General features: G+C 35.0%; 1 protein-coding gene across 2 annotated transcripts in view; it reads left to right on the top strand.

Moving 5' to 3' along the window:
• The window catches only part of Rasa1 (RAS p21 protein activator 1), a 74788-nt gene that overhangs the window by 16687 nt on the left and 38221 nt on the right, over window positions 1–19880 (top strand). For both annotated transcript variants that reach the window (NM_145452.3, XM_011244518.3), the window contains exons 2-4: window positions 14330–14482; window positions 16326–16461; window positions 17346–17416. In NM_145452.3, the coding sequence (NP_663427.2) occupies window positions 14330–14482; window positions 16326–16461; window positions 17346–17416 (360 nt within the window). The remainder of the gene's footprint in view (window positions 1–14329; window positions 14483–16325; window positions 16462–17345; window positions 17417–19880) is intronic.

Genomic DNA, 19880 nt, shown 5'->3' with positions numbered 1-19880 from the left:
TGATGCATTTATATTCTATTTGGTTTAGTTTATGAATATATAATTATACAATTCTCTAATTCCTGTGTGTGAGTATGTATATATGAATGGATGAATATAGGCTTGTGTGTGTGTGTGTTTGTGTGTGTGCAGTGGAATCCAGACAACAATCTTATATACTTTCTTAGGAACAGTTTATTTTGTTTTTTGAGACAGTGTCTCTTTCTGGCTTGGGACTCTACAAGTAGCTTAGGGTGGCTGGCCAGCCAATGAGCCTGGAGTCAGCCTGTTTCTGACTTCCCCCAAGCACCTGCTTATAGTATATGTGCCAATGTGCCCAGCTTAGAAAAATTATTATTTAATGTGGCTAGAACTCAGGTCCTTATATTTTCATGGGTAGCATATATTATTTATTATTTAGCTATTTATTATTATTTCTTATATTTATCATTTGTTAACATAATATTTATTATTATTTATTATTACTTAGCTTTTTAGCTATTGATAGCATTCATCTATGTTAATTATCTTCTGAAAAATTGGTATATAATGATACTCTTTTACTCCTAGTGTTGATAATTTTTATCTTTCCCTTTGTTAATCTTGTTAAGTGCCAGTTTTGTTGATAAGATAGGATATAATTATTTGTTTCTTTTTGTTCTATGTCATTGTTTTGAGACAGGTCTAATTATGTATTGAGCAGCAGCTTATAGAAATTTTTAGATACCTTATTTCACTCTAACACGTTTGTTTCTTTTTGTGTATAAAGCAGATCAGTATATAGTGAGCTTATTTATTTCCTCAGATCAGTTGTGTTTGAGTGACAACAAAAACATGGATTAGTTTAGTATCAGAATTTCACAGAATCTTAGATCACTGAGGAGCAACGTTAGCTTTTGGACCAGTTAGTACTAAGTTTTGTGGACATGTTCTGTATCTTATGTACCTGTGGGAAAATCAGTAGAAGAAAAAAATACAATAATATAGATGCTTACTCTGTTTGGAATGCCACAGAAAGGTTTACATATTGTGATGAGGGTATGTGGGAGATCTATAATCCTTTTACGTTTTCAAGATAATTTTACTTTTGTTTTATATGTTAGATATGTGTCTCTCTTTTCTATATCAATCCAATCAGTTATTTTTGTTTCAAACACTACTTTTCTTTATTCCTTTTGGAATAATATGCAAATTTTCTCCTTGATCCTATCTTTTTCGTCAACCAACTAACATGGGTCTTGATCAATATTTTTATTTCAACCTAGGTAAAAATTAAGGCTTTCTGAAATACTACATGATATAAGTCTAAAAAGAAAGCCTAAAGTTTAAGGAACGCCTTTTACAGTTATTACTTGTGATGTGTTCTAGTCTCATTCTAATTTTGTCTACTTAAAACAAATGTTGGCAGAAATCAGTTACGTAAAATTAAAAAAACTTTATATTAAAAAAACTTTATATGAATTTCCAGAATGATCTTGTACAGTCTTAGACTCCTTCTTGAAACCCTTTTGTGACTATCCTTGAACCGTTTGATGCAGACAAATTGTACAAATGGTGTTGCATCCTACTTATAGTCCTTTCCTTTGATTTCCTGTTTACCCTGAGGCTTGTGTGTTCAGCAAAACAGTGTCACCTTAACCTCTCCTTTAGTAAGCTGTTTCTTGCGTGCTCTACTGCTTTTTCTACAAATTGGGGAGTTTTATCTCTCTCCATTGTCTGCTTCTCATGTCTGAAATACCCAACTTCTACAGTGATTGTGGGATAAACCTTCATTCTTCCGACTAACAGGACAGCATAAAGGTACTATGATTAACTGGAAAACAACAACAACCAAACCAAATTTTGTTCAAAACAATAAGTATAAAATATATTTTTAGAAAATTAACCTTACATATGTCAGTGAAGTTGATTTGTGACACATTATAGAAACTTTGTGGTTAAAAAAAAAGACCTGGCAGCAGCCTGTCTGATGGTACTAATTTAGATAATAACTCTTAGAAACTGCAGTTTTATCGAGAGTTAGGTTGCATTCAGTGATGCATTCAAACCAGTGTGCTTCTTCAGTCTAAGAATGAAACCCTTTTGGTGCAGCTATTTTATTGTTAGTATTCATTTTGTACACGAGTTACTCATGCTTTTATGAAGACTGCATAAGCAAAGTCCCCCATATATTTTCCCATTAATTAATTAATTCACTTTACATCTTGATTGCAAGTTCTCCCCCTCCAGTCTTTCCATTCCCCCCTTCACAGGGTCTCTTGCCAGTACTCTCACCCTTATCCCCTTCACCTGAGAAGGAGGAGGTCCCTCCCCAGGAACCAACACACCCTGCCACCTTAAGTTTCTGCAGGACTAGGCACATCTTCTCCTACTGAGCCCAGACAAGAATCACAGTTAAGGGAGGCACAATGTCAGCCAACCCACAGACAGGCAACAATGTCAGGGTAAGCCCCTGCTCTAGTTGTTGGTGGACCCACATAAAGACCAAGTTGCACATCTGCTACATATGTGCAGTGGGGCCTAAGTCCAGCCCTTGTATGCTCTTTGGTTGGTGGTTCAGTCTCTAGGAGCCCCTTAGTGTCCAGGTTAGTTGACTGCTTTTGGTCTTCTTGTGGAGTTCCTATCTTCTTTGGGTTCGTCCCTTATAAATTTTATGTTAAAAATTTTTAAATTTGCTGAAAACTTTTAAAAATACTTAATAATATACTTTATGTCATACTTGAATAATAACCTTGGCATTATGCATATATGTATTATCTATGCCAAAACTAATTGTAGTGATTATATCTTAAACTCTTGTCTTAAAAATCTCAACTATTTCACTATGTAATAAGAATAAGAAAACCTTAGTAGTTAAACATAATCATAAAATTAATATAATATTCAGATTTTTTAATTGTTTCTAAAATGGTATTAAAAGTTTTTAATATCAGCAGGGTGGTGTTGGCATTTGCCTTTAATCCGAGTATTCTGGAGGCAAAGACAGGTGGATGAATTTGAGGCCAGCCTGGTCAACAAATGGAGTCCCAGGACAGCCAGGGTTACATAGAGAAACCCTGTATCTATCAAAAACCAATTACAAAAAAAAAAAAAAAAAGTCACATTTACTTCCCACATTTCTTTACTTTCTCTTTAACCTAGAATAGTTTTCTCAGGTTTTTATTTCTTTTTCAAAGTGGTCTTGTGGTTTGTATCTTACATTGTAGTTGAATTTAGGTTGTTGATTAACATAACACCTGCTGTTATGTTAATGGGTTACATATATTAGAACTTGATTGCATAGGATATAGTATGAGATGTTCCATGACTTCTGGTAGGCACTGATATTTGTATTGATTCCGTGGTTTTGCTTTTTCATTGTGTCATAATGATCTAATTATATAGCCCATAGCTTTTTAGATGAGATTGCTTCTCTTAATGTGAACTTAATATTTTTCCATGTTCTCACAACTGGGTAGTATATTTCTTTTTAACAGTGACTAGTTTTCATTATCTGGATGTACCCTAGTTTAATTTTAGTTTAATTTTATTGAGCTACTGAAAGAAATCTTGGTTGCTTCCAAGTGACAGTAAATCAGCCAGAGTCATGTGTACTTTTTGTTGTTGTTGTGTAGAGTCATTTTCATTTAACTAGGGGAAAACACAGCAAAACTCAATTGCTACATTGTATAGTGTTTTAATTTGTTTTCTGTTGCTGTCACAGAGTATTTGGGAGATGGATACTTTTTAAACAAAAGATAAATTTTAAATATACTTAGGTAGTGGTTTTAGAGAGTGAAAGTTCAGGATTGGACTGTTCTATCTGTATGCTGGTATTGGAAATCCTGGTAGCTTATCACACAAAACGACAGACCAAGGGGAGAGAAATGGCTTTTTGTAAAATGGGTCAAACAACATGGTGGCCACACTTTTAGAAAAGTACACTCAGGAGATAACTACCGCTAAGACTCAAATTAATCCCGTTCAGGTGAAGTGACTCCAGTGAGCAGTGAACCCAGTATTTTCCCCCAGGTTTCATTTCTAAAAGGGTCTGCCACTTTACCCCTTTTCAGTGCTGGGCAATAGGGCCTTGTGTATGCTAGCCTGAGGTCTGTCTATAGCCCCTCTAATGTCAAACCTTTAGAACCCTTGAGGGAATCTCATCCAAATCATAGTATATAGTATACTAGTTTTGTTGTTGTAGTGATTTTATAGTGCCGGCAATGTATTATGCACAATATCCTTACACTAATGTTCCTACTGTTAACTAAGAGATAAATATATAAAACAATGACATTCTTTTTCCACAATTTTTATGTATATCTTTTTGTTCACTTCTCTCTTTAGTGAGTAGGCTGTAGCCTATAAAAATATAATACAATTATTATCAAAAAAATACTACATAACAGTTATTCCAAAGAAATGTTCTTAGGATGAAATCTTGATTTATAGTAATAGAATAGTTTACCATAATGCTCATTTTTCAATGTGAGAACTTATTTTCTTTACAGTGTGCTTCTAAACAGTGTGGCTAGCAAAGGGACTTACCTTCCACTCCATGCATATAGAAATAATAAACACTGACAATGTTTACTTATCATATTTCATGTAGTTTTAGATCTCTAAGTTCTGTGTTCTTTTTATCTTTAGAGTGTCTTAAAAGAAACAAGACATTAGACACACTGGTATTTTTTAACACATAAATTGTTGTATAAATAATTATTTTTCATAAATGTTAGCTAACATTTACTAATGAACAATATATGGGCCTGGTGTATTCAGTATTGAAATATTATTTATTTAATTGTTTTAAATACACGAAGATTATCTTTTTCTCATGTGAGTATAGGAAGATTATATATTCAAAGGATGAGTATGCTTCATCTAACTTTTCAAATTTGTGAGTAGCATATTACCATAATTTATTATCCTTATGGAGTCTATAATATATGTTCTTTAATTTCTCATTAATTTTTAACTTAGCTAAAGAATTATCAGTTTTTTGGATGCTGATAAGAATTAATTAAAAATAGGTATTTTTTTATGCTGTTTTTCTGATATGTATCTTCTTTCACCATGTATATCCAAGGCTCTTAGGTCAGAGGGCATCAGATCCCCTGAAACTAGAGTTACAGATGGTTGTGAGCTTCCATGTGGATGCTGGGAATGGAACCTGAGCAGCAAGTGCTCTTAATTGATGAGTCATCTCCCCTGCCCTTGTTTTGGTATCTAGAGCTTTTTAAATGTTTTCTTAGAAGAATTTCTATGTCCTTTCTTACTTATCTATACATTTGAAGGTTTTCTACCACTTTTGTTAGACTGCTCAGAAAATTAGTTTAGTCATAGTTTTGAAAACGTTTCCAGCTGGAGATTTTAGAAACCCTGCTGTGCCTGATTTTGATACTTGAACTGTCTTTTCAGACTGTATTTTGTATCTTTTAGTGTGCAAATAGTGGATGTGACATATTGGATAAAAGGACCATTTAAAAATAGGCTATTAGTAATGAATTGACAGAAGTAGTCTGTGTCTTATGAGTGAGTCTGAGTATTGATCCTATGTTCTTACCAGTGTTTTTTAGTTATCTGCTGCCATCTCTGTTTTAATTGGGACAGAGTAGCTATAAGGAGTCAGAGTTTATGGGGAAGTTGAAGGTAGTCGAAATTGTGTTTTTCACCTACCGAAGGTTAGGTTGTAAATTAAATTATCTTGAAGGCAGGCTTTGTTAGAAGGCAGGCAGGCTTTGGCTTTATTTTCTTCCCTTTCCCCACTATGTGTAGAAGGAGCTTTTTCTCTAGTTTTTATTGTAGTCATTTATTGAAGAATTTCCTAAGCTATTCCCCTTAAGGTCCCTTCCTTCACAAATCTTTCATGTGATTCCACATGTTTGAGTACATTAAATATATGTAGAATAAAATATTTACTTAAAATAAATTGTTTGTTTTAAAGCCATTCACTGGTATGTATATGTGCGTGTACATGTATATACATAAAATATAGTTTTACCATTTATTAAAGGTAGAGAAACATGCACACTATTGAGGATGGTATGTTTCCCTTTAGGTAAGGAGTTAAAACTTGGCTCCATATTGTGATCATCAGTGCTGAGAAATCAATTCACATAAATAATGTACTTCAAAATGGCAGTATATTTGGGCCATTTTAGAAATAATTTGTAATTTCCTTAATCTTGAAGTCATTCAGTAATTTTCAAAATAAAATTGAATTGAACAAGTCAAAGAAGATTTCTTTTTTCTTTTAAAGACAGGGTCTTACTGTGTAGCCCTGGCTATCCTAGGACCAAGTCTGGCCTTGACCTCACAGGGATTTGTCTGCCTATGCCTATTGAGTGATGGAACTAAAGATGTGTACCACAATACCCAGCTCAAACAGGAACTTAAAAAATTTCTTTTATTCAATACTAGGATTGAATCTGGGACCTGATATATACTAGGCAAATATTCTACCACTGGGTTATATACCCCCAGCTTCAAAGAGTAATTTTAAAAATTTGTCTTAGCGTTTCCATTGTTATGAAGAGACACCATGACCAAGGCAACTCTTATAAAGGACAACTTTTAATTGGGGTTAGGTTACAGGTTCAGAGGTCCAGTCCATTATCATAAAAGAAAGCAGGTCACATACATCTAACATCACAGGATTTATATTACCATTCCAAAATGTTACAGTGAAGAAATACTGAACAAAAGCAAGACCAAAAGCCAGCTGGTCAAACTCACAAACTCAGCATCTCCATGTCTGATGTAATAGCTCTCTTCAGATCTCTGTCTCCTTTCATTTTTGTTGACTTGTACTACTCCCTGTTAGCAGCTTTCCTCAGCAGCTGTCCCATGGCCCTGGCATCTTGAATATTTTGGGGACTTCAAGGCAGCTTCAACATTACAGCTTCTTGTTCCAAGGTCTGGGATCAACACTTGATCTTATGGTATCCTCCAAAGGGCTTGGGTCACATCTGCTCTCTATAGCACTCCAGGGTAAGGTTGTCTTCACTCCACTTTTGCTGCTCTTCTTTGTAGTCATCCCATGTACTGGCATCTCTGATTCACTGAATTTTCTACTGCCACTTGGCTTCACCAATAGCCTCTCATGGTGCCAAACCTCAATTTCTTTGTATGACCTCTTCAGTCCTGGGCTGTTAACTGCAACTGAGGCTGTACCTTTACCAATGGCCTTCACTAGCCTCTCCCAGTGCCAAGACTTAGCTGTTCTCCATGACCCCTTCATGCCTTCAAAACCAGTACCGTGTGAATGATTTTTACACATTACCAGGTTCAGCTGTAGCATGAGGTACAACCTTGGCTATCCCTGGAATACAGCTTCTTTGTGCTCTCAGAAAACACTTCCTGGATTTCACCTCATTGACGATGATCACCGCTAATTTCTTAGTTCCAGCTAACCAGCATCAATTGTCCCAGTAGTCTCCTCCTCCTGACTCCAAAGCCAGAGCCACATGGCCAAAGCTGCTGAGTTCTGCTGCTTGCTGGGCCTGGAATGTTCCCCCTTGTTCTATTACATTATCACCAGCTTTCTGTTTTCAGCTCCTTCACTGCCTAAGCTTGGATGTCCTGAAACTTGCTCTGTAAACTGACCTTGAGCTAAAAGATCTGCATGCCTCTACCTTCTTCAGTCAAAAAGATGTACCACACTATGCCTGGACCTAAGATTTTCATGGCTACTATTTCTCAAGATCTGGATCAAAAGCCTGTCTTCCAGCCTTAAGATTTGGATCACATTTTTGGAATGTAGTTCCTTATTCAGTTACAAAAAGCATAAAAATAGGTTTAGGGTGATGGGATCTTGCCTTGAGGTCACCACTCCCTTAATCTGATTATCTCTTTGAACAAAGGATCCAGCTCCGTTCTCCTTCTTGTTGCCCCTTTATTCTTTGAGCCATATATTTTGTACTTTTCCTTTGGAAGTTTGCTAAGCTTGATCAAAATGTTCTTCATAAGACTAAACCAGAGAACAAAGTCTTTGCTGGGCTTTTTGAGACTTCCTTTGTCAATACAATTAATATAAATCTCTTTACCTTAGCCTTAGGCGACTCTTCAGACAAGGGCATGAAGGAGCCACATTTGTCATCACAATATAACAAACAGTCTCTATGCCACATACTGAAATTCTTCTCCACTGAAACCTCTTGGGCCAAGTTTGCACAGTTCAAACCATCCTCAGCACCAATGTCTTCCATATTCTTATACTGGTGGCCTATTAAGCCCCACTTAAAACATTCCTCTGCTTTCCAGAGACCCAAAGACCACATTCCTCCAAACCAAAGCATGGTCAGGCTTATCACAGCAATATTCCAGTCCCGGTACCAACTTCTGTCTTAGGGTTTCCATTGCTCTGAAGAGACACCATGACCAGGGCAACTCTTATAAAGGACAGCTTTTAATTGAGGTTGGCTTACAGATTCAGGGGTTCGGTCCATTATTATCATGGTGGGAAGTGTGCACAGTGCTGGAGGACCTGAGGATTCTACATCCTGATCTGAAGGCTGGTGGAGAAGAATGTTTTATGGGCAGCTAGGAGGAGGGTCTCAAAGCCTACCTTCAGTGACACACTTCCTCCAATAAGGGAATATCTAATCCAACAAGGCCGCACTTTCTAATAGTGGCACTCCCTAGGATAAGCATATTGAAATCTCCACAAAATTAAAAGCTCTAATATAAAAGTACATTCAAAATATGTGCTATTTTTTTATTCAGGGTATGACTTCTCTTTTTATAAAATAATGTTATTTATTCTTTGAACATTTCATATAACACAAAGACATGCTGGTTTAAGCATGAGGAAGATGGCCAGGCAGTGGTGGCACACGCCTTTAATCCTAGCACTTGGGAGGCAGAGGCAGGCAGATTTATGAGTCCCAGGCCAGCCTGGTCTACAGAGTGAGTTCCAGGACAGCCTGGACTGAACTGAGAAACCCTGTCTCGAAAAACCAAAATCAGTCAATCAATCAATCAATCAATCAATCATGATGAAGATGTTAGGAAAAAGGCAACAGTCTGTTACTTTTTGAAATCCAACTGAGTTAGGTTTCTGTAAAAGAAAAAAAGATTTTTTACGTGTATAGTAAAAATACTGCAATTGATTTTGTTTGTTTAATTATATATATATATATATATATATATATATATAGTGCCAGCATGTATATGTGTTCCATGTGTGCTCCTGTTGTCCATGGAGGTTAGAAAAGGGTTTGAATCCCCTGGAACTGTTTGTTCCATTGTAGGTGCTGAGAATTGAACTCAGGTCCTTTGAAAGAACAGCCCTTAAGAGCTGAGCCGTGGCTGGGCGTGGCCTTTAAACCTAGCATTCGGGAGGCAGAGGCAGGCAGAATTCTGAGTTCGAGGCCAGCCTGGTCTACAAAGTGAGTTCCAGGTCAGCCAAGGCTATACAGAGAAACCCTGTCTAGAAAAACAACCCCCCCCCCAAAAAAAAAAAAGCTGAGCCATATCTCCAGACCCCAGATACTGCAGTTGTTGACAGAAAGTCTGGAGTCAGTGGTGTCAAAGGTAAACATTCATTAGTATTGAATCCCAAGATAGCAGGCTGGTCATAAAATATACCTTGGTTTTCAAAATCAAGGCTGCAGTGAGGTTAAGCCATGCAGTATGGGGGCACTGCCACAAAGAGATGAGATTCATTATGTGTAGTATCTCTAGTTAATTTTTGGTATATGTTCAGAAGCTCTCATCAGTAGTTATATAAGCACATTCATAAGACTTAGAACTAGTAGGAATCCTTGGAGATAAAAACGTTATGACTGAGTCTTAGGGACTTGAACTCTTAGATCTGTCCACATGGAGTCTCCAGAGATTCATCAGTCACAGTTAACATTTCTCTATCCAAGAATTGGTTCCCAAGAGAGTTTTTGCTTTTGAGTGTCTGTTCAGTTGAGTTGTGATTTTTTTTTTTCTTCTCCATATTTGCCAGTGTCTCAGGTTCTAAGGCTATAGGAGAGTTGTGGACTTTTCACTGTATTCAGTTCATGATTTGTCAAAAAGATGCATTCTTGACTTTGGATTTTCATACATTCCACACAGGAAACTGGAAGTGTTCTGAAGAAGTTTTAAGATTGTTTTGTTTTGTTTTTCTTTTACAATACTGTCTTGCCATGTTTCCCTGGATGGGCTGGTACTCCTTATGGATTCTTCTGCCTCGGTCTGCTGGGTGGTAGGGTTACACTCAAAAGCTGCCATGCCATAAATACTTTTTAATACATAGATTGGTTTATGTGAATTGAGCATCTTTTAAGAGTGCGGGTAAAAAACAAAATGATTTGTATGTACAAGCGTAATAGTAAAAAAAAATGGGTAGACAAGAGAGGGAAGTAAATGGCTTTGTTCAAAATAGCAAAGATGACATTAGATTGGTACCCTTTAATCATTCTGAGTAATAAATGTCTAACTGTTGAATTGATTTTCTTGTTTTTAACCTCTGTGAACAGTGCTTTATTTTGGTATTAATGTATTTAAATAAAACCTAGATTTTTGTTAGAAAGAACTGTTTTGAACAAATACAGTGAATTGTATGTAGCAAGTCAGTATGCCATCTATCATATGCAGTAACATTTAACCACTGTGTACTGTGATATTTAGGGGAAGGAATTGGTAATGTTTGACCTTTTAGATAGACACATAACTTAGAATCTTCTGCATTTCTGGTGTGTGCTGTTATCCAGCATGGATATTAGTATAGTAATTCTCTTAAGAGTGTTGAATTTATTGAAGTACTTTCTTGCTTTGATTCTGCTTTTCCTAAATTTTCATGTTTAGTGATTCTTTGCACAGTACAGTTTCAGACCTATCAGAATAATACCCAAACTCTCAACAGAAATTTTAAAAGCTAAAAGAGCCTGGACAATATCTTGCAACCTTTAAAAAAAACCTCAGATGCGAATGTAGACAACTATATCCATCAAAACTCTCAGTCATGATAGATGGAGGAAGCAAGATATTTCAAGACAAATCCAAATTGAAATAGTCTCTATCTATAAACTCAGCCCTACAGAAAATACTAGAAGGAAAACTCCAACCCAAGGAGGATAACTACATCTAAGAAAACAAAGGAAATTGGTAGTTCCATACCAGGAAGAATAAGGGAAGCATGCGCATGGGCGTGCACGCGCGCGCGCGCGCGCGCGCACACACACACACACACACACACACACACACACACACACACACACACGAATCTAGTTCTCTGAGAGGCTCCCAACAGCTGACACCCACAGCCAAATAGTTGATGGAGCTTGGGGACTTTTATGGAAGAATGGGGATTGGATTGCAAGCCCTGAAGGGGCTAGGAACTCCAGAGGAAGTACAACAGAATCAACTAACCTAGATCCTTGGGGCTCTCAGAGTTTGAACTACCAACCAAAGAGCATACTTGAGCTGGACCTAAACCTCCCTGAACTTATGTTGCAGATGTGCAGCTTGGTCTTCATGTGGGTCCTAATCAAATGGAGGAGGGGCTGTCCCAAAAGCTGTTGCCTGTATGTGGAATATGTTCTTCTAGCTAGACTGCCTTGTCTGGCCTTAGTGGGAGAGGATGTACCTATTCCTGCAGAGACTTAATGTGCCAGGGTTGGAGGATACCAAAGGTGTTCCCCCCCCCCTCTTAGAGGAAGAGTGGATGGGGGTGGGGTGGGGGTTGCCAGGAGGTGACTGGTAGGCAGACAATGAGTGGGATGTAAAGTGAATAACGAAATATTGGAAAGTTAGCAAAGATTTTAACCATTGTTTCTTTAAGATAATGCCTCCATACTTGCTTTTATGATTTAATCTCATTTTTAGCAACTTTGTTCTGATATATCTTGAAAAGGGCAACTCTGCATTTATATCTGCCCCATCTCTTTTTCTTATTTCCCATTTATGGACTTTAATTGTTTGTTATTGTTGTTATTCTCTTTCTTGGATTTGGGAATTATTTTGTATTTTCTCCAGATTTTACTTTTCTTTCGTTCTCTTTCCTCCTTTCTTTTTCTGACTCCCTATGATTTAGTTTCTTTTTTAATTCTTGTGGTAAAACACCATGAGCAAGACAGTTTATCGACGAGTTTATTTGGGCTTATGGTTAGAGAAGGCTTATGGTAAGATAGTGGAACAAAGGCCCGATGGCACAAGCAGGAAACTGAGGTCTCACATATTGAACCTTTAAGTGTCACCTAGTGAGAAGAAACTGGGCATGGCTGGAGGTGTTAAACTCTCAAAACCAATAATATACCTGGTCCAAAACGGTCCCACTTCCTAAACCTTCCCAAACAATGTTACCAACTGGAAACTAAGTATCTAAAAGCCCAAGACTTGGCAATATCCTACCAAACTACCACATGTAAGTAGATTATGTACCATCCATAATTTATGGTTTTTTTAATTTTCTTACTTGATTTTCTTTATTAACCATATTTTCAAAGTAATCTAGCTTTTAAAAATTTGCTCAATTTCCTCTTAATCTCATTAGCTCTTAATTTTATGAATTTGATTACTTATTTTTAAATGTTTGGATTTTTCTATGCTCCCATTTCATCTTTATTTTTTCATTTCTGTTTTTATATTTTTATATTTAATGATTGCATTTTCTGAATTTTTCTTGTGGTGGTGAGAGTTGAACCCATGGCTTTGGACATCTGAGCTACATCCCTACCTCGAATAACTGTTATTTAAAAATCTGTCTGTAGGGTACTAACTTGGAAGTGGTGGGGAGATGGGGAATGGTGTGTGAATTGGATTGGTGTAAATAATGACAAGGAATGTTGAGGATGCAGCAGAGAGAGAAAAAGATCTAGAAAGGTTAAGCCATGCCTGTGGACCTTGATGCTGTGGGGCCCACGTCTGGAGGATGGAGACTGAGTCATAGTCTTGAGAGGGATGGGGTGAAGCATGAGGCGGTTTTCATTATTATTGTTTTCAATTTTCTTGGTTTAAATTGCTCAGAGTGGAAGATCCAGTACTGTTTTGTGTATAAAATTGATGGAAGAGTTAGGAATGATGTAACTTATCATAATAGTGGTCAAGTATGGCATGGACATGGCCAAGGGCATGAGTTCCACCTTTGCTTTTCATTTTTATTTTGGAAATCCTAAGCAAAACACTGCTCTTTTTAATTTCCCTTTGTTGAAATGAGGGAATTTATATTGTCTGAGCTGACCTTGAACTTGCTATTAGCCAAGGAGAATCTTGATCCTCCTACCTCTCTACCTCCCAAATACTGAGGTTACGTGTATGAAACACCATGTCTGCTTTTAAACCGTTCTTTGTGAGATAAAGGTTTTCCTTTTGAGATTTTTTTAATGAGATAAAGGAATCTGATGTCCATATGTAGTAGTACGGTTTAAAAGAGGAACGTAATGTCTCTAGTTGTAGACGTTTAAATGACTTTATGGATATACACTTTACAGGATCTCAAAGTAGGGTCGTGTTTTGATAAGCAGAATCAGGATAATGCACTTTTCACTGAAAGTGTGTGTGTTAAACAGTATTTGTGATACTAACAAACATTGTTTTGCCTAAGAGGAAGACTTCACAGTAGCCTTTAAATTGTTTGTACTGTCTTTGTTTTATGAGATTTATCAATTAGCAAATTAAGTAATTTTAGAAGAGACAGATGTATGTAAGATGATTTGAAAAGTATTTTAAAAGTTATAGAAAACTTTTGAAGTAACATGATCAGTTACATAAGGCAGTTGAATTTCTACACACACACACACACACACACACACACACACACGCACACACACACAAACCCATGTTTTCTCTGTAAGAACAGTTGAGCTTAAGTATATGTTCATGAAGTAAGTTGTCATAAAACGCAGGGCGATAATCGGCTCTGTTGGAACAGGAAATTTGAATAGCAGTCTTTTAAATAGTTACTCTGTTCTTCTGTCAGGGTAGTAAGACTAAAATAAGATAAAATGTTATTTTTATAAGGTTCCAAATCTTTTTTATGTCAGGTGGACTTCAATATATAGAGTTGTAAATTATTTCTAATTACTCATCTTGCTCTTATGTTCCAGGAAAGGATTTAATGTAATAAACACTTCCGTTTTGAAGAAATATAAGTAAACCTAGAGCAATAAATATTCATCAGTGAGATAAGAAGTTTGTATTTGTACAACAAACTTAAATACTTAATGAATTATTGATTTTAGGGAATTTGAGAGGAGGTGAAAAATGGAGTTAAAATTCAATTGTTCGTACTAAACAAATGTTTAAATTGCATGTGGGTATTTAAAACTTGGAGTGTTGTGTTCTCACAGACCTGAATTCTATAAGACTGTAATTGTTCCATATGCACAGAAATTTTATGATGGTATTTTAATTTTAATTACTTGTGTTTTTTCCCTAGGTGGTATCATGGAAAACTTGATAGAACTATAGCAGAAGAACGCCTCAGGCAGGCAGGGAAATCTGGAAGCTATCTTATAAGAGAGAGTGATCGGAGGCCGGGGTCCTTTGTACTTTCATTCCTTAGTCAGACAAATGTTGTCAATCATTTTAGGTAAGTCTTTGTTCCTAGTTTAAGGTATTTAATATGGCACTTAGTATTTACTCTGATATATATATATATATATATATATATATATATATATATATACATGTACATATATATATATATATACATGTACACACATATATATATATTCACTTTTATAAAAGTGAATGACTTTGGTATAATAAACTTGATTTCAATTAAATTCTTTAATCAGTGATTTAGAGTAAATACTCTTGACGTGTTTAAACTTTTTGTTTAAAGGTAGTAATATTGAATGGGAAAGCGCTTAATGCATCCGGGCTTGGAGATCACAGATTGAAATGTCTCCTGCATCACATAATCTGGAGGTTACATCTGTCTGTGACAACAGGGAGTCTCTTTATGCATTCTTCATTCACTACAGTTTAAGTTGACAATTCCTTCCCAATAAAAATTCACTTACACCTCCTGCCTTTGTTAGCTTTGTGATAGAAGTAGCATGTTGCTGCCAGAATACAAGCATTGCTTTGGGCAAATTAAAATGCACGTCCTTTTTTTTTTTTTTTTTTTTTTGGATTAGTATTTCTATTTATTTATTTATTAGATATTTTCTTTATATACATTTCAAATGCTATCCCGAAAGTTCCTTATACCCTCCCTCTGCCCTGCTCCTCTACCCACCCACTCCCACTTCTTGGCCCTTGCATTCCCCTGTATTGGGGCATATAAAGTTTGCAAGACCAAGGGGCCTCTCTTCCCAGTCTTAATACACTAGAAAGGAGAAATAAAGTACACAAGTCCAAGTCTAAACTTTAGTACTTTTCCATGCAGATTTGTGCACATGTGAGAGGGTATCTGGTTTGCCCAGCAATTATTCTTTAGAGACTTGGACCACTATGTTGGGTGTTGGCTAATCATTGACTGTAGTCCCAAAAAAGCCTTGTGAAAATGTTATGCCCTATGCAGCAGCAGAGTACCATAAAATAAAACTACATTTTATAACCCCCCCAAAAAAGGTAGTAATATTGCCTTTTACAATGGCAGTTTTCAAATATATGTACAATTAAGGAATATATTACTACAGATACATTTTGAAAAGGTAAAAACTAAAATGAAAGATGTATAGATTGAGACTGTAGAGTAACAGAAAATACTGTATGGACGTTGAGGTTGTCCTTAGTTTTTTTTTTAAGTCTCACTATCTTGAAATTCTTAAGATACATTTTCACTTCTGTGAGATAAACAGGTATGTAAAATTTCAAAGGTATATCTATATATAAGTATACTTACCGATACTACTGCATTTCATTTTTGTGAAATGAAAATATGGGAGAAAAATAAAACATAAATCATCTGTAGCTAGTTTTAACTGATAAAATGTTCTTGTGTCTTTACATTTTAGAATAAGTTTTAAGGGTACTGTCATTGTTGTGATAAGTTCACATATATAATTTCACATCAGTAATATCCGATCATAATTTTTATGTAACATTTTTATTACAGTTCACATAAATTTCAAAAGATATGCAAGCTACTTGTAGTCAAAGAAGCCCTTATACAATTGTTGAGTATTAAAAATAGAAAGTAAAGAGAGATATCTGAGGGTAAATTTTCAAATATTTGATTCAACTACATAATTGAGGCTTGTAAATATGTCATATCAAATTCATAAATATTTTAAAATAATACTCAATTTCTGATGATATAAATATGTATTTTTAAAATATAGAAATGTTATATTAATGGAAAAGAGTATGAAATTGATCATATTCAGAAAAGAGACTATAAAAGACTGGCTTTTAAGATCCTTTGCAAACTATGTTTTTTGTTTTTATTTATTTATTTGTTTGTTTTGTTTCATTTACTATAGGATTATTGCTATGTGTGGTGATTACTACATTGGTGGAAGGCGTTTTTCTTCACTCTCAGACCTAATAGGTTATTACAGTCACGTTTCTTGTTTACTTAAAGGAGAAAAATTACTCTATCCAGTTGCACCACCAGAGGTAAGTAAAACTCGCATGATATATCACAACTTTTAGTTTACAAAATCGATGGATTGTAATCTTACCAAATTTCTTACATGTATTAGAATTTAATAAATATTTGTTTTAATTCTAGTTATAATTCTAGAACAAAAAAAATGATAGTTTCCTTCAAAACTAATATTTGTATTTAAGTAACTGGACTTTTAAAGATAATTTTGTGTTTATAGCTTATAATAATTGCTAGAGAAGGTAAATGTTTATATCATAAAAGGTAGATTAATTTCTATGTTCTCTGTAGCTTATTTAAGGATTGTTTAGATTACCCGAAGAAAATGTGTTATGCGTGTAGAGTAATTTTTCTAAAAATATCAAGGAAGAGCAGAAACATGTCTAGGTTCTATGTAGATGCTCAGTAAAGATTACAGTGACTATGGAATTTATAGTATGCAGCTATATTGACTTCAAGCTTTGTGTGAATTTATCTTTTTTGATTTACAGAAACAATCTTCTTTTGTGTGCATGGGTGTTTGTATATGTCTGTGACTGTGTATACAGGCTTGCATGTGTGTCAAGGAAGGAGTGCACGTGCAAACTTATTACTGGTGGCTAGAATTTGACAACATGTCACTCTTGATTGCTCTCTACTTGATTACTTGAAGCAAAGTCTCTGGATGAAACTAGAGCTTTTAAATTTGGTTAGTTTGGCTTGATCGTTTGCCTCAGGTACCCCTGTTCGTTCCTCCTAAATGCTGGCATTACAGGCAGCTGCCATACCTGTCATAACTTTTATGTGGGCTCTGTAGATCCAGCTTGGATTTTCAAGCTTGTGAGACTGGAGATTTAGCTATGGAGACATGAAGCATCTACCAGCTCCTAATTATTTTTACTTTTCATGGTTTCAGCCAGTAGAAGATAGAAGGCGTGTACGAGCCATTCTGCCCTACACAAAAGTACCAGACACTGATGAAATAAGGTATTTTATAGTGTTTTTTTATGTAGCATTTGAAAAGAGGTAGACAATGAAGATTCATTGCTTTTAAACTTGGAAAGATTTTGAATTTGAGAGAATATTATAGGCATATAAAGTTGTATTTAATACTCGATCTGTTATTTTCCCATGGGATGGCTTATCTATTCCCAAGGTTTGTATCAGTGTGGCTACAGTGAAAATTACAAGAGAAAAACTAGATTATTTTTTTAAAAAATTCTGAGAAAGTAGAGATTTCTCTCATAATTTGTGTGCTTTTATTATCTATATCTATCAATCCTACTCTACCTAATCTACCTATGTTCTATCTGTCTGTCTGTCTGTCTATCTATCTATCTATCTATCAGTTTGTTTTTATTCCCCATTACATTTATGCCTCAGCTATAAATCTTGCTGAAATAATTGTCTTAATTTTACATAATGAGTAAACAATCTTAACTTTCAAGAATATTGTGTAATCATGGAGCATTATAGTTTTTGTATGTTATTTGACTCCTAAGTTATTTATAAAACTTATAATCAAATTCTCTTTTTTTAAAAAGCTATTTAATCATTCAATAGAATCCTTGGTTTTTAACTATAAAATGTTTGGCTATTACTGATTATATAGTTTCTCTTTGAAATAACTGCAAATTATAATACAAAAATATTTTGTGGACTAAAAGTTTTAGAAATTAGTATTAGAAAACAAAGATATAGTTTGAATCTCAAATAAGGGTTTCATTTTTATATAATTATTGTCAAGCTAATGCCTTCTCATTTAATTCTTATTACCACACATTTATTTATAAAATAATGTGAGAAAATGAATACAATTAATAAAAAGGAAGAAAGTTATTTAATAGAAGTTAGTAGTATTGAAGTGTAAATTTTAGAAAATTTGTAAATTTCAACTCTGATCATCCAAGGTTGCAGTCTCTAACTTTATTTCATCTAATTGTTCTGAGACTCACTTAGATAGTCCATATGTTATCTTGGTTTCTCCAGAGAAGGTTTATTTTAAGAATTGGAACAGATTCAGGAGACTCATTTCTGTAATTTTAAGTACGGAAGCCTGGAGAGACCATGGAAGTCAGAGTACATCCCACTCTGAGGACAGAAGATAAGAATCAGCTCAGAGGAAACAGTGAGGCCAAGGGGGATAAGGAAAGGAAACATTCATCTTACTTTTATTCTGTTCAGACAGTTAGTGGACTGGATGATAACTACTCTATGGAGGAAAACAAGCTACACTAGCATAATGTATGAATTCAAATGTTGATTCATGTAGAATAGTCCAGAAGTAATGCTTCATATAGGTTGACATTCCGTTAACTTGACACATAAAATTAATCACCAAAGCCCATGAGATTGGAATTATTTTTCATTGTGACTTCACAATAATAGTGCTAACGTTTTGGGTATTAAAAACTTCAGGTACTTTAAAGTAACAACCCTAAAGTGATCAATTCTGGCTAAATAAAAATAGCTTCATTTGATGTCTGAATGAGCAAGCAAAACACATTGTGTTCTGATCTTTGACTAGGCATCTAGAACTTCTTGTAGTAAACAAGAAGATAAAACAATTCCATATAGGTGTGATGGTATGGTCCTGTTATCTTAGTAGCAGGGAAAGTGGTTCTAGAAAGATGTATTTGGTTAAATGATAAAATCAGCTTCCATTTATCTAGGAAAATCTTGGGTATTATTAAGGAGGACTTTAGAATTGAGATGGCATTAATTTTTGGCTTTTGGATATAGAGTGTTTTATAAAAGTTCTCCTTTGTATAAGCTTTGTTTTTTAAATTTGAGGAAAATAGAGTCATTTAGGCAAAAACGAAAGCATTTATGTGTGTGAGAGAAGGATTGATTTAATAGAACTAAGGTTTATAAGTATTGAGACCATACTGGAAGAATATTGAAAAATATATGAAGATACCTTATAGGTGTATGGTCAGTGGCAGCATCCAACCAGAAGGATATTTAGAGTCATTCATTTAATCCTGGAAGGAAAACTGCAAGGAATTCTTGGTGATTTTATATTGACATACAGCCAACTGAAGCCTCCTTGATGGTGTAGAGCCTGAAAACATCCAGGTAGCAAAAAGGAAACTAAGTAGTGCACATCCTCTCTGAACTACATAGCAGGGAAAAAAGCATAGATGCCTTTTAACCATGTCTGGGTGCTGTACTCTTTAAACAATAGGCATCTGAATCAAACAAATTTAAGATGTAATTATAGATGCTAATTAATGCTACTTTGTTTCCCTTTCTAAAGGAGATACATATAAATATAAATATATATGTTTTTATATTTTTCAATATTCTTCCAGTATGGGCTCAATACTTAATAAACCTTAGTTCTATTAAATCAATCCTCTCAAACACATATATAAATATGTATATATGTTTATATATACATATTTATATATATCTTAAGTGTATATTGCTTTTTATTACATCTGTCATA

Source organism: Mus musculus, chromosome 13 (assembly GCF_000001635.26).
Source record: "Mus musculus strain C57BL/6J chromosome 13, GRCm38.p6 C57BL/6J".
NCBI classification, from domain to species: Eukaryota; Metazoa; Chordata; class Mammalia; order Rodentia; family Muridae; genus Mus; species Mus musculus.
The sequence above is the reverse complement of the archived record's forward strand: the minus strand, read 5'-3'. Positions and strand labels throughout refer to the sequence as shown.